The 13,136-nt window shown below is 46.7% G+C and overlaps 2 protein-coding genes across 3 annotated transcripts; one reads left to right on the top strand and one right to left on the bottom strand.

The window, feature by feature from the left end:
• The first annotated feature begins 7,547 nt into the window (after positions 1-7,547).
• LOC136532171 (4-hydroxyphenylpyruvate dioxygenase-like) lies at positions 7,548-9,498 on the top strand. Its single transcript, XM_066524773.1, has 2 exons — positions 7,548-8,762; positions 9,164-9,498. The coding sequence occupies exons 1-2, from the start codon at positions 7,630-7,632 to the stop codon at positions 9,336-9,338; spliced, it is 1,308 nt and encodes a 435-aa protein (XP_066380870.1). The 5' UTR covers positions 7,548-7,629; the 3' UTR covers positions 9,339-9,498.
• Positions 9,499-9,514: 16 nt separating this feature from the next.
• Positions 9,515-13,066, bottom strand: LOC136532172 (urease accessory protein F-like). 2 transcript variants are annotated; one of them, XM_066524774.1, is made up of 3 exons: positions 12,829-13,066; positions 10,437-11,252; positions 9,515-9,652 (listed from the first exon to the last, which is right to left on the bottom strand). In XM_066524774.1, the coding sequence occupies exon 2, from the start codon at positions 11,221-11,223 to the stop codon at positions 10,444-10,446; it is 780 nt and encodes a 259-aa protein (XP_066380871.1). In that variant the 5' UTR covers positions 11,224-11,252; positions 12,829-13,066; the 3' UTR covers positions 9,515-9,652; positions 10,437-10,443. The 2 variants fall into 2 exon arrangements, with proteins under 2 accessions (XP_066380871.1, XP_066380872.1); XM_066524775.1 differs by lacking the exon at positions 12,829-13,066 and adding an exon at positions 12,757-12,817.
• Between the last annotated feature and the right edge of the window lie 70 nt (positions 13,067-13,136).

The following is a 13,136-nucleotide window of genomic DNA, read 5'->3' as shown; positions in this document are numbered from 1 at the left end:
CGGTGAAGATCGACGGCGGCATAGTGCAGTGGTGGAGGTACTTTCCGTCACTGGTTGTGCCCCTCACTTAGATCGGGTTTAGGGTTTGTTGGTGGGGAGCTCGACTTAGGCCAACCTCATGATAAGAGCCACTAGCCCCTACCTCTTTTATAGCATAGGGTGATAGGGGCCCTCCAGCCATGGTGGGCTAGGCGCCCCCGATCAGGGCATGAATCAAAGGCTTAACTAGGCCATTGGGTCCAGTTAGGATTAGAGATCAATCTAACAATCTCCCCCTTGATCTCTTTCTATCTTTCACTTTCATATCATTTACTTTTGTTCATTCCATTATAGATTAGCGTATAGAGCATGTCTCATCGTCACGGTCCATTACCGATAGATTTAACAGCTACAACACACTACTCTATTCTAAAATAGATACTTATCTTTGGGCCTTCTTTTGTCCAGGAATTATAGGCTTTCCCATAAACCCATGCTGGCTACATGTTCTCTGAACACGTTGGGTGGTAAGCCTTTTGTAAGTGGATCCACGAGCATCTTTACTCTACTTATATGCTCAAGACTTATGACTTGATCTCAGACTTTATCTTTTACAACATAATACTTTATGTCAATGTGTTTGGCAGCACCACTTGACTTATTGTTGTGAGCATACTGTACTGCTGGATTATTATCGTAGTATAACTTAAGTGGTCTATAGATGTCGTCAACCACCTTCAAACTGGGTATGAACTTCTTTAGCCAGTTCACCTGCCTCGTTGCCTCATAACACACTACAAACTCATCATACATTATGGACGATATAGTGATGGTTTGTTTTGAGCTTTTCCATGAAATAGCTCCCCCTACGAGAGTGAATACATATCCAGACGTGGATTTTCTATCATCTCCCGCATAATCAGAATCTGAATACCCCACTATATGGAGTGAATTAGATCTTCTATACATCATCATGAGACCTTTCGTTCCTTGCAAATAACGCAAGACTTTCTTTACTAATTTCTAGTGTTCTATTCCAGGATTGCTCTAGAATCTACAAGTAACCCGGTAACAAATACCAAGTCAGGGCACGTATATACTTGAGCATATTACAAGCTTCCGATAGCTGAAGCATATGGAACCGCTTTCATTTGATCGATCTCATATTGGTTCCTGGGGCATTGAAAATCCCCATATCTATCGCCCTTGACTATAGGAACAGGTGAGGGACTATATTTGTGCATATTGAATTTCTTTAAGATCTTTTCTATGTATGCCTTTTGTGATAGTCCTAATACCCCTTTACTTCTATCTCGGTGAATCTAGATCCCTAGAACGAACGAAGGTTCACCAAGATCTTTCATATCAAATTTTAAGGACAAAAACTTCTTTGTCTCTAGTAGTAGACCGACATCACTACTAGCAAGTAAGATATCATCCATATACAGGACAAGGAAGATAAACTTCCCATTCTTAAACTTTGTATAGACACAATTGTCCTCTACATTCTTTTTGAACCCAAAATTCCTTATTGTCTGATCAAACTTCAAGTACCACTGTCTTGAAGCTTGTTTTAATCCATAAATGGATTTTTTAGGCAGCATCCCATTAGTTCTTTTCCTTTCATGACAAAACCTTTTGGTTGTGCCATGTAAACATTTCCCTCTAAGTCCCTGTTGAGAAATGTCATCTTTACATCCATCTGATGTAATTCTAAATTGTAATGTGTCACTAATGCCATTATGATTCTGAAGGAATCCTTACATGAGACTGGAGAAAATGTCTCATTGTAATCAATCACTTCTCTTTACGTAAAGCCTTTTGCCACAAGTCATGCTTTATATCTCTCTATATTCCCTTAAGAGTCAAGCTTTGTTTTGTAGACCCATTTACAGCCTACTATTTTGGCTCCTTTAGGAATTATCTCTAAATCCCAAACTTTATTAGCATTCATAGATTTCATTTCATCTTCCATGGCCTCAAGCCACTTTGATGAATGATCACTTCTCATGGCTTCTTCAAATGAGGTGGGATCATTCTCCATTTGAAATTCCTCAGTGTTGTACACTTCATAATCAGCAGGAATAGCTGATTTTCTAACTCTTTGAGACCTTCTAGGGGCCTCCACATTTGGCACATCTTCTGTTTGAGGCTGTTGTTGCCCCCCTCATGTGTGGCAATTGGTTCTATGAGATCCTAAAGAATAGGTTCCTCATCATCATTCATTGTTACCACAAGCGAAATAACAATAGGTGTTGGCACCACAGTATCTTATACTGTCGGTGCAGCGATAGCAGGTAGTGAGAAAAATGGCTCATGAATCATCAGAGTGGGTGCATACACCCTCTTCTCTTCAAGGTCGATTTCTTGAGCTACCATGCTCCCCCTCATCATTTCATCCTCTAGGAAGACAGCGTGTCTCGTTTCCACAAACTTTGTATGTCTATCTGGACAGTAGAAACAAAAACCTTTTGACTTTTCTAGGTAGCCAATGAAATGGCAACTTACTGTTTTGGGATCTAGCTTCCCAATGTTTGGGTTAAATACTTTAGCCTTAGCAAGACTCCCCCTCACACGTAAGTGGTTTAGTGAGGGTACTCTTCCTGTCCATAACTCATACGGTGTTTTGGGCACCGACTTACTTAGTACTCTATTGAGAATATGAATGGTGGTTTTTACCGCCTCCATCCACAGGCTCAATGGTAAGGTGGAGTAACTTATCATACTATGCACCATATCCATCAGGGTACGATTGCGCCTTTTAGCTACTCCATTCTGCTAAGGTTCGCCCAGTGTAGAATACTGGACTACTATGCCATTTTCCTGTAAGAACCTTGCAAAAGGTCCAGGAACTTGACCATATGGGGTATGCCGACCATAGTACTCCCCCCCCCCACGATCGGACCTAACTATCTTAATCTTTAAATTGTGTTGGTTTTCAACTTCTGCCTTAAATATCTTAAATTTATCCAATGCTTCTGTTCTTTTTTTGATTGGATAAATGTAGCCATAACATGAGTAATCATCTATGAATATTATGAACGAATCATAACCATCCATACTCTTTATAGGAAACAGACCATAGATGTCTGTGGCAATAATCTGTAGAATTTCTACGCTTCGTTTGGCATCTTTCTTAATTTTCTTTACATACTTTCCTTTAATGCATTCTCTGTATTGTTCTAAATCTGAGAGCTCTAATGGAGGAAGAATATCATTCTTAACTAGTCTTTCTATTCTCCCCCTCAAAATATGGCCTAAACGATAGTGTCATAATTTCGACAATGCATCGTGAGCTCTCTTTCATTTTCTGTTTACATCTGCAGACGAGGATACATTCACATTGTCGCACACAACGTTCTCATTATCGCATACAACATTTACATCATCACGTAGTGATAACAAATAAAGCTTATTTTGTAAGATAGCAAGACCAACACATGCATTATTAAATGTTATCTTACATTTGCCATTTCCAAAATGGCAATCATATCCATCATTGTCCAAACATGAAACACTAATCAAGTTCCTCTATAACGAGGAAACATATAGAACATCTCTAAGTATAAGTTTGAAACCATCAGCAAGCTCTAGAGAAAGATCACCAACGGCTTCAACTTCTTCTCGGACTCCATTTGCAACTTTAACGTGTATTTCACTTCTTTGCATAGTCCTCATCGAACGGAATCCCTGTAAAGAATTAGCAACATGAACAGTTGCACCTAAGTCAATCCACCAAGTAGTTTTCGAATACTGTACATACAGGGATTCATTTATGAACGTAACAATGTTCTCACCTTTCTTTGCCATGATCATCTTTAAGTAATCGGGACAATCTTTCTTATAGTGTCCTGTCTTCTTACAATAAAGACACTGGTCTTTCTCTACTGTGAACTTGTTCTACTGAGGCTGATGCAACATGGGACCCTTTCCCTTTGACTTTGCGGAGGAGTTAGCATTATTATTCTTTTTCTTATTGTCTTTCAAATAATTGATAGAGCCACCATTGGCAGCTTTCATTCTCTCATCCTCTTGCACACACATAGCCATAAGTCTCTCCATGTCCCATTTCTCGGGCTGTATGTTATAGTTGACAACAAAAGTATCAAACTCTTTTGGCAAGGAAGCAAAAATCAAATGGATAAGGAACTCTTCCTTGAAAGCCAGATCTATTGGTTTTAGCTTAGATACCAAATTGCTCATCCTTAATATGTGCTCTCTTATGCCACCATTATATGAGTACCTCTCTGTCACCAGCTGCTTTATTAGTTGGGTAGCGTATGTCTTTGAAGAGCCAGTGAACTGACTCTTTATTCTTTCGAGATACTCGGTGACGGTGTCACACTCTGGGATTGAGCCCACAATTGCAGGCTCAATCGTGTTTTTTTATCACAGCCAAATATTTCTTGTTGGCAGTGACCCACTTCCTATGCTCAAGGTCATAGGATATTCTTTGGGATGCAAAATCCCTCTCTTTTGTTGCCCAAGCGGCATCAGCCTCGTTTGTCTCCCTCACCGGTGCCACAGGCTCTGTGGGACATGATGTGGTGACTACCCAGTCCACCTCAGCCAAGATAAAGGCCAGGTCGATCTTTTTCTTCCACTCAGTGTAGTTATAACCTTTGAGAGTGGGGATCTCTTTGATACAACCCATCAAGTTGTATTCGCCTGAAAACACAATTCAGATAGAGTGAGAACATAAATAATAACAATAACAATTGCATGCATTAGTTCCAACATTGGTCAAAATTAAAACATATAATTGTTCTCTACATTAATTCTACATCACCGTTGGGCAGAAATAGAATTAATGCAAGACAAAACATCATAATATTGCCATTAATCAATGTTGGTCATAATAATAACAATATTATAATTAATTAAAACATATCCATTTTCAAAATTAAATTCTCCCGTTGGTTTGAATTTAATAATGAAAATAACATCTTTAAATACGCAGCGGAAAAATGAACTCATTTTCTTGAATTTTTACCCTCAGGGAAAAAATACTTTTTCTATTTTCTTTTGAGCCAATTTCCATTTTTCAATTTTTCTGGAAAAAGAAAAAACACAAATCGGCTCGCGGGCTCATTGTGACTTTCTTGGCCCAAAAACCGACAAAAGCCAGCTTGGCCCACCTCTCCGTGCGCGCAGGCCACACCCAGGCCGTAACGTGGGCCTAGGTCGACAAAGCTCCGCGCGCCCGCCTTGGCCACGATGCGGCCCGTGCATCTAGCGCCATTGGATCCGATCGAACGGCTACGCGGCGTCTTCGGGCGAACAAAACCGCCCCCGGCCGCGTCGGCCAAAACCCTAGCGGCCATTGGCCTTCTCCTCTCCCTTCCCTCTCTTAGCCGAGCAAGCCCGAGCGACGAGCAATGACGGCGAGAGTGAGCAGAGAGCCCCGGTGCCGTCGCTGGCCCCCTCGTCGGCATGCGCCCTCCCCAGTGGGTGAGCGCGCCACCGTCGAGCGGCCTGGCCGCGACGCCCCTATGTCCTGAGTCCGGTGAGCAACTCCCCCCGGGCTTGGCCTTCTTCTCCCCGCGTGCCGTTCTGCATGACGATGAGGTAATCCCTCTGGGTCTCCCTCTTCCCCTTTTCCCCTTCTTTGGTTCTTGTTTGCTCTTCTCGGTTTTGACCGATTAGGATAGGAATTAGGGTTAACTGTGTTAGGGTTAACTATGTTAGGGTTAGGGTTTCAGGATGGGCACTGTTTATCTTCCCTAGAGGGACTCTACGATTTTAGGGTTTGGCATCGCGTGCTGAGCCCTCCTTGTCTTTCTTTTACCCAGTTAGGGTTTGGGTTAGGATAAACCCTCTTCTTTTCTCATTTCCTTAACCTAGTTAGGGTTAGGGTTCATTCAAACCCTCTGTTCTTGTTAGAGCCACACTAGATCTAACCTTCTTTTTCTTTTCTAATCGGTTTACCCGTTCTAGATCTAAAACCCTAGAAAACGATGGCCCTGGTACCATTGTTATACTTATGGAATCACTAGGAGTAGATCTAGCCGGGGTGCTTCATGAATCAAAGACCTAGAACACGTTCTAAAGCAACGAGAGAGAAACTGAGAGGGTTGGACGAGGGCTGACGAACCTGACACCGTGGAGGGGGATGATCCAGAGGCCGCCATCGGGTTCGTTGGTGAAGTTTGCGCATGGGCAGCGATGGTCGGGGAAGACGGGTCGGAGATGTGGTGTCGGCAGTGAAGATCGACGGCGGCGCAGTGCAGTGGTGGAGGTACTTCCAGTCACTGGTTGCGCCCCTCACTTAGATCGGGTTTAGGGTTTGTCGGTGGGGAGCTTGGCTCAGACCAACCTCGTGATAAGAGCCATCAACCCCCACCTCTTTTTATAGCGTAGGGTGACAGGGGCCCTCCAGCCATGGTGGGCTGGGCGCCCCCGATCAGGGCGCGAATCAAAGGCCCAACTGGGTTGTTGGGTCCAGTTAAGATTAGAGATCAATCTAACAAGAGGATCGCAGGGGAGGGCTGCTATCGCTGTGCCAATCCGCGTCAAGCTCGGGGGCTCCACGTCGGCGCCATGGTGGCGTCACAACTACGGCGAGGTGAGGAGGGAGGCGAGGCAGGGATGAAGGGAGCGTCTGTGGCGGCGGCTGTGGGGAGTAGGTTAGCGGGAGCGTCTCTTATAGGCCTTGTGCTAGGGTTTCGCAGGCTACGTCGGCGTCCTTGTCGTGGATAAGACGGCCGGTGCGATGTGGCGAGCATCCAGGGCGTGGGCAGGTAGCGAGGCTGGGAAGATTCCATAAGGGGAGCAGGTCACGGTGCCGGTCCGCGCGGTCAAGGCGGGGTCCACGGTCGAGGTCTCGCAGGTGGCATCCAAGGGAGCGGCTTGGCTTCATCCGGCTTTTGCAGAGGCAAACGACGGAAGAAGAAAGGTTTTTTTTAACCAGGGCATTACAAAATTTCAAGTTTGGATTTACGCCATTACAATTCGCCTATTTAGAGAGCTGCTATTATAATTTCATCTATCCCTCGTCTATGTCATTTTCTACGCCTCTCGCGTACATGGACCCATTGTCAGGGACGTAGGAAAGCATATGGACGTCAAGTACCGTGCTCCTCCGTTAGACGTGCCCGCGCTCGTCCGTCTCCTCTGGCTAGCGGCGGCGTTGGACTTAGAGGAAGAAGACGGGGTTGCCGGTCTCGGGGAAGATGATACGCGCGGGGAAGAGCACTCGCCCGCAGCGGCAGCTGTCTGTGCACGAGGCGGAGCGGCCGCGCTCGCCCATGGCAGCTTCGTCCGCTGCGTCGCGCGCCTCTCGCAGGCCACAGCCAACCCATTCCGGCTCGTCCACGCGTCGTCGGCCGCTTCCTACCTTCCCTGTGAACGCCACCATCCAGAAAGCCACCATCCACTGTACAAGGCTGTTGGTGCACTAGCCGGGTAGCCCCCTAGGCCAGCCAGCAACTTCGCATACTGTGAAGTGTGAAGACAAGCCACTGTCCAACAAGGCAACAAAACACCATGAGACAAATCACAGCCGCAACGACAGAATCCTCTGAACACGTGGCCCCATCACGACCCTTTATTTACCCCCTCATCAGTCATCCCTCATCATCCCCAGAGTCACAAGCGCACCTGCAACTGCAAGCTGCGGAGGCCGCCACGCCGCCACGCCCTCCGAGCACAATGCCCCCGACCCCCACCGCCGCCGCAACCGGCGCCGTCGTGGCGGCGGCATCAGCGGAGCAGGCGGCGTTCCGCCTCGTCGGCCACCGCAACTTCGTCCGCATGAACCCGCGCTCCGACCGCTTCCACACGCTCGCGTTCCACCACGTCGAGCTCTGGTGCGCCGACGCGGCCTCGGCCGCGGGCCGCTTCTCCTTCGGGCTCGGCGCGCCGCTCGCCGCGCGGTCCGACCTCTCCACGGGGAACACCGCGCACGCGTCCCTGCTGCTCGGCTCGGGCGCCCTCGCGTTCCTCTTCACGGCGCCCTACGCGCACGGCGCCGACGCCGCCACCGCCTCGCTGCCCTCCTTCTCCGCCGACGACGCGCGGACCTTCGCGGCCGACCACGGCCTCGCGGTGCGCGCGGTCGCGCTCCGCGTCGCCGACGCTGAGGACGCCTTCCGCGCCAGCGTCGCGGCCGGCGCGCGCCCGGCGTTCGAGCCCGTCGAGCTCGGCCTCGGCTTCCGCCTCGCCGAGGTCGTGCTCTACGGCGACGTCGTGCTCCGGTACGTGAGCTACCCGGACGACGCGGACGCGCCCTTCCTGCCGGGGTTCGAGGGCGTGAGCAGCCCCGGGGCGGTGGACTACGGGCTGAGGAGGTTCGACCACATCGTCGGCAACGTGCCGGAGCTGGCGGCGGCGGCCGCCTACTTCGCTGGCTTCACGGGGTTCCACGAGTTCGCCGAGTTCACGGCGGAGGACGTGGGCACCACGGAGAGCGGGCTCAACTCGATGGTGCTCGCCAACAACGCCGAGAACGTGCTGCTCCCACTCAACGAGCCGGTGCACGGCACCAAGCGCCGCAGCCAGATACAGACGTACTTGGACCACCACGGCGGCCCCGGTGTGCAGCACATGGCGCTGGCCAGCGACGACGTGCTCAGGACGCTCAGGGAGATGCAGGCGCGCTCGGCCATGGGCGGCTTCGAGTTCATGGCGCCTCCGCCGCCCGACTACTATGACGGCGTGAGGCGGCGCGCCGGGGACGTGCTCACGGAGGCGCAGATTAAGGAGTGCCAGGAACTAGGGGTGCTGGTGGACAGGGATGACCAGGGCGTGCTGCTCCAAATCTTCACCAAGCCAGTGGGGGACAGGTAAAATGCTGCTTCTTTGACCTTCCTTTTGGCAGTGCATGATGCATGTAGAATTGCAAAGGAACAATTTCAGGATAGGTACTCAGCTAATTCAGGATGGCAGGCATATAGAATATACAGTACAAAGGTATGAAAATCTCCTTTTGTGCCTCCATGCATGATGCATCTTTATGAAGATCGTGACATCAAAGAGAGGATCCTTTTGCATCCTGTGAATCATATTCGAGCTCCCAAGTCCCAACTGATTACTACATGTACATGATGCACAACAATCCATTATCACCATTGTTACTCTGCACTTAATTTTGAAGATTTTAGCTTAGCATTCTAGTGTCAATGCATGGTTATTTCCTCGACCTCTATGCAATCCAAAATCTAATTGGATCAGCTATGTCATTCAGGCCAACGTTGTTCTTGGAGATCATTCAAAGGATCGGGTGCATGGAGAAGGATGAGAAGGGGCAAGAATACCAGAAGGGTGGCTGTGGCGGGTTTGGCAAGGGAAACTTCTCCCAGCTGTTCAAATCCATTGAGGATTATGAGAAGTCCCTTGAAGCTAAGCAAGCTGCGGTATGAGGCACTTTGTATCATGGAACGAAAATAAAAAAAGTGTGTTCTTTGTAACACTTGACATGCAAATATTTATGTCGTACAATCGTTGAATATGAAGAGACGATGCTATGATGGGTGTAATAGATGGTAGAGATGGTACACACCAAATATTAATGATGCATTATTTGCGTCTTTGTTGTACAAGTTTGCATGAAAATAACAACGAGGGTCAGTATGAGGCATAATAATCAATAATCCGTCCCTGGGATTCTTGTGATCACCTGATGTTATTTTTATTTATGACAAGGCAGTTGTCCTTGACTTCTGTCGAGGTAATCCTGTGGCAAGAATACAACAAATTGCACATTCATTTCAGTAACTTGAAAGAAGCAGAAGTTAAACAAAAATACAGAATAAGGGCATCTGGACATCTTGTTGGGTCTATCAGGAATTCACGTGTTCATCTTGAGTTCTGTGACCTAGAATAGCACAAAATGGACCTGGCAAAGCCTCTTGTCTACTAGCACTATGCTGTAGATTATTATATGCATCATCAGTATCAGGTAACAACTTAAACGTACAGAAATCACTTGGAGCCATGACCATGGAAGGCTGCCAGTATTTTCCAGGGATATTATTATATATATGATGTAGAATTAAAGAATTGCTATGCATCAATATTATATGCTGTAGATCTATTCCATATATCTGATGCCAGTATTCGTATACTATGCTGTAGATTATTATATATTTATATACATCAATATCAGACAATAACTTAAGCACCACCAAAGTCAAACACTTGGAATCACTTGGATGGAAAGATCATAAATGCATATATGGTTTGAATGCATCATGCAGAGTAACTCAAACACTGCATCATGCATATTATTGTTTGAATGCATATAACGGTTTAAATAAATGCATATAATGCATCATGCATATAATGGTTTGAATGCATATAATGATTCTGAAGGTCGTCACTCAATTGCCTTTTGCTAGCCATCAAACATTATCATGGAAGAGGCCTCATGCAGAGTAACTCAAAAGGTAACAGAAATTTATCAGAATAGCATCAAAGCATGACCGGATCATCTAATATAGAGTTGTGTGTATGCTCACCTTATTCTCATGAACAAAACAGCCTGGAGAACATGTAAGCATGGCAACCCTGCAACGCATCGAGCAGTGGGGCAGTCTGTGATGCCTCAGAGACATCACGGTCCCTCCATTTCTGCATCATCCTTTCGGCATCTGGTGCAACCTGGTGCTGCAGCACTGAAGCAGCCAGCGGTCCGATCAAATTGAGTCTAGTCGCGGCAGAGAACACATCCCTCATTGTCACAAACATGTAAGCCCGCTCCGCTGTTTCACTGTCAAATCCAACTAGCCCACATATCAACCCAAATATAGGCGCGTGGTGAAATGACACGCTCTTAGAACCAAGGAATGTCCGCCGGAGATCCTGCAGCGCTTGAATCTCAGTGAAGACAGACGCAGCCACCCTCAGCAGAGCTGAGCCTTGAGATGTGGATGCCTTCCTCGCAACCTCGTTCGTCAATGTAGCTTCCAGCAACTGATCCAGCTTGACCCATCCCGCTGCATCAGGGGACTTGCTAGCACAGTACACGAATGGAAGCAACAGGCTGCCAGTGTTGTCCAGAACCTGGATGACAAATGACTTCAAGTCTTCCTGGTTGTTCACCATACGAGATTGCATAGCAGCTTCAAGGCCGTAGGAATGTGCGAAACCACCGGTTGGGAGAATGGAGTCCAGAATCTGCCACTGGGTCCATTGCAAACTCGGATTCACGCCCGCTGCATTGGAAGGCACTTCCTCCATTTCACAATCCTCTGAGTGGAACAATCGTGATTTCTTCGAAACTGGGCTACCAGACTCCATTAGCATCAACAGAGTGGATGGAACAATATTCAGTACTGAAAAGGGCAAAATTGCAGTAAGATTAGGTTTTGATCACACAAAAAGAACACAATGTCCAGAAAACACTGGCGATTTACACGCAAGTATATACAAAGTATCTTGGCTCTAACGCTCCTCACATGGAACACATCTGCTATTGACTCGTTCAATGATGAATGAACTACTCACAGGAAACCAGAAGCTACAGTTGAGGGGGTTCATGAACTCCTCACTTCAGAAGGTTCTGCTTGGAATGAACAGTTTAAAGGAAAAATTCCTCGTGGCTGATGCAAAGGCAATCCAGAAAATTCCACTTGGAAGCTTGAAGGTGGATATGTGGGCATAGGGTGTGGAAAAAATGGCATATCGATTAATATCCCTCTCAATGCGAATGTTGGAACAGAATAAAACAAATACTGCAAATTCTTCAGTAAGTGAGGAAAATCCAGTTTGGAAAAAGATATGGATGCTAACAATCCCTCCCAAAGTGAAGTTTTTTTTGGTGGTGGGTAATGCATAATTATGTGCCAGTGAAAGAAAATCTGATGGAAAGGCATATCAAAACTCAAGGTACATGTCCTGACTGTGGTGTTCAAGATGAAATTATTTATCATGTTTTAATTATTGTACTTTTGCTACCATGTTTTGGCAGTCCTATTAACTGTATAATATTAAATTACCTAAATTGCATCCTGCTACATGGTGCTTTGATTTACTGGATAATTCATTGTCCTGCTCCAAACCGTGGACCCATTTTATGTGGAATGTGGGCAGATTGGGCAGTGCACAATGAAAGACGCCATGGGGAAACAAAAATGAATTTGATACAGGCCTGTAGGTGGGCGAAAGAATTATCTTCTGATCTAATCGTTTCCAGTGAATCTATGTCAGAAAAGGACAATGCACAAATTATGAATTGGAAGCTACCTCCTGCCCGATTTGTGAAGATCAACATGGATACTACTTTCAAGGCGGAAAGTCAGCAAATTGCTACCGGGGTGGTTATTCGAGATGAAAATGGTCAGGTTCTAGCAGCCAAATGCAAATGGTATGGCTCGATCCCAAGTATTCTCTCTGTTGAAGCCTATGCTGCAACTGATGGGGCTGTTTTGATGGATTTGCTGAATCGGCCGAAGGTAATGATGGAAACTGATAGTTTAGGGATGCAATCCTTGTGAAAAACTAATGATAATAACAAGTCGACTATCCTGCCTGTTCTAAATGAAATTCAAGAGCATATAGGGAGATGCATGGTTTTTGAATTATCGCATGTCAAGAGAGAGGCAAATATAGTAGCCCATGATCTTGCTAAGTTTGCCTCGATTTCATGTTTGAACGTACTCGGATGTACGAAACCCTTAAATGTATTCTCCAAAGTATTCAGCATGACTGTAATGTTGACGTTTAATATAAGATAAAGGCACAGAGCTCGTAGTCAAGCATTTCATCGAACACCCTGGGGTCATCAGTCATATAGCTATAATCCTGGGTACCAAGCCACCAACTTGACCAAGTATCTACCACAACTTTTCAAGAAAGACAGAACCTGTGGAACCATCTGAGCAAGAATTGGCGAGTACATGAGTTGCTTACTTGCTTGCTTGGACAGAAATGCGTACTCCAAGACGCTGAAGGTCGCCAGGGAGCGGTTGCTAGGGCTAGCTCGGCTTACAGGTCTCCGGGCAACCAAGAAGTTACGGCTAGGGAGTCCCCCGAAGTCGAAGATGGGGGTTGACCGTTGACGCCTCCCCTCGAGCGCGAGCGGCGGTGCCGCGGATCAGAGAGAGCCAGAGAGGACTCAAGAGAGTCAGAGGAGAGAAGCTGGGAAACATTTTTCTTTTCCGAGCACGCCAAAAAAAAAAAGGGGGCGGTCCAACTCCTAACTCCTTAAGGCCCATAAT

The sequence above is a fragment of the Miscanthus floridulus genome, unplaced genomic scaffold (assembly GCF_019320115.1).
Source record: "Miscanthus floridulus cultivar M001 unplaced genomic scaffold, ASM1932011v1 fs_543_1_2, whole genome shotgun sequence".
Lineage (NCBI taxonomy): Eukaryota > Viridiplantae > Streptophyta > Magnoliopsida > Poales > Poaceae > Miscanthus > Miscanthus floridulus.
The sequence above is the reverse complement of the archived record's forward strand: the minus strand, read 5'-3'. Positions and strand labels throughout refer to the sequence as shown.

What these genes read in the sequence shown, in the direction of transcription:
- LOC136532172 (XM_066524775.1), bottom strand. Translation starts at nt 12,817, where the DNA reads ATGTACTCGCCAATTCTTGCTCAGATGGTTCCACAGGTTCTGTCTTTC. An exon ending in GTCTTTCTTGAAAAGTTGTG is followed by an intron (nt 11,253 to 12,756) that starts GTAGATACTTGG and finishes TGCCCTTTTCAG; the next exon opens with TACTGAATATTGTTCCATCC.
- LOC136532171 (XM_066524773.1), top strand. Translation starts at nt 7,630, where the DNA reads ATGCCCCCGACCCCCACCGCCGCCGCAACCGGCGCCGTCGTGGCGGCG. An exon ending in ACCAAGCCAGTGGGGGACAG is followed by an intron (nt 8,763 to 9,163) that starts GTAAAATGCTGC and finishes TATGTCATTCAG; the next exon opens with GCCAACGTTGTTCTTGGAGA.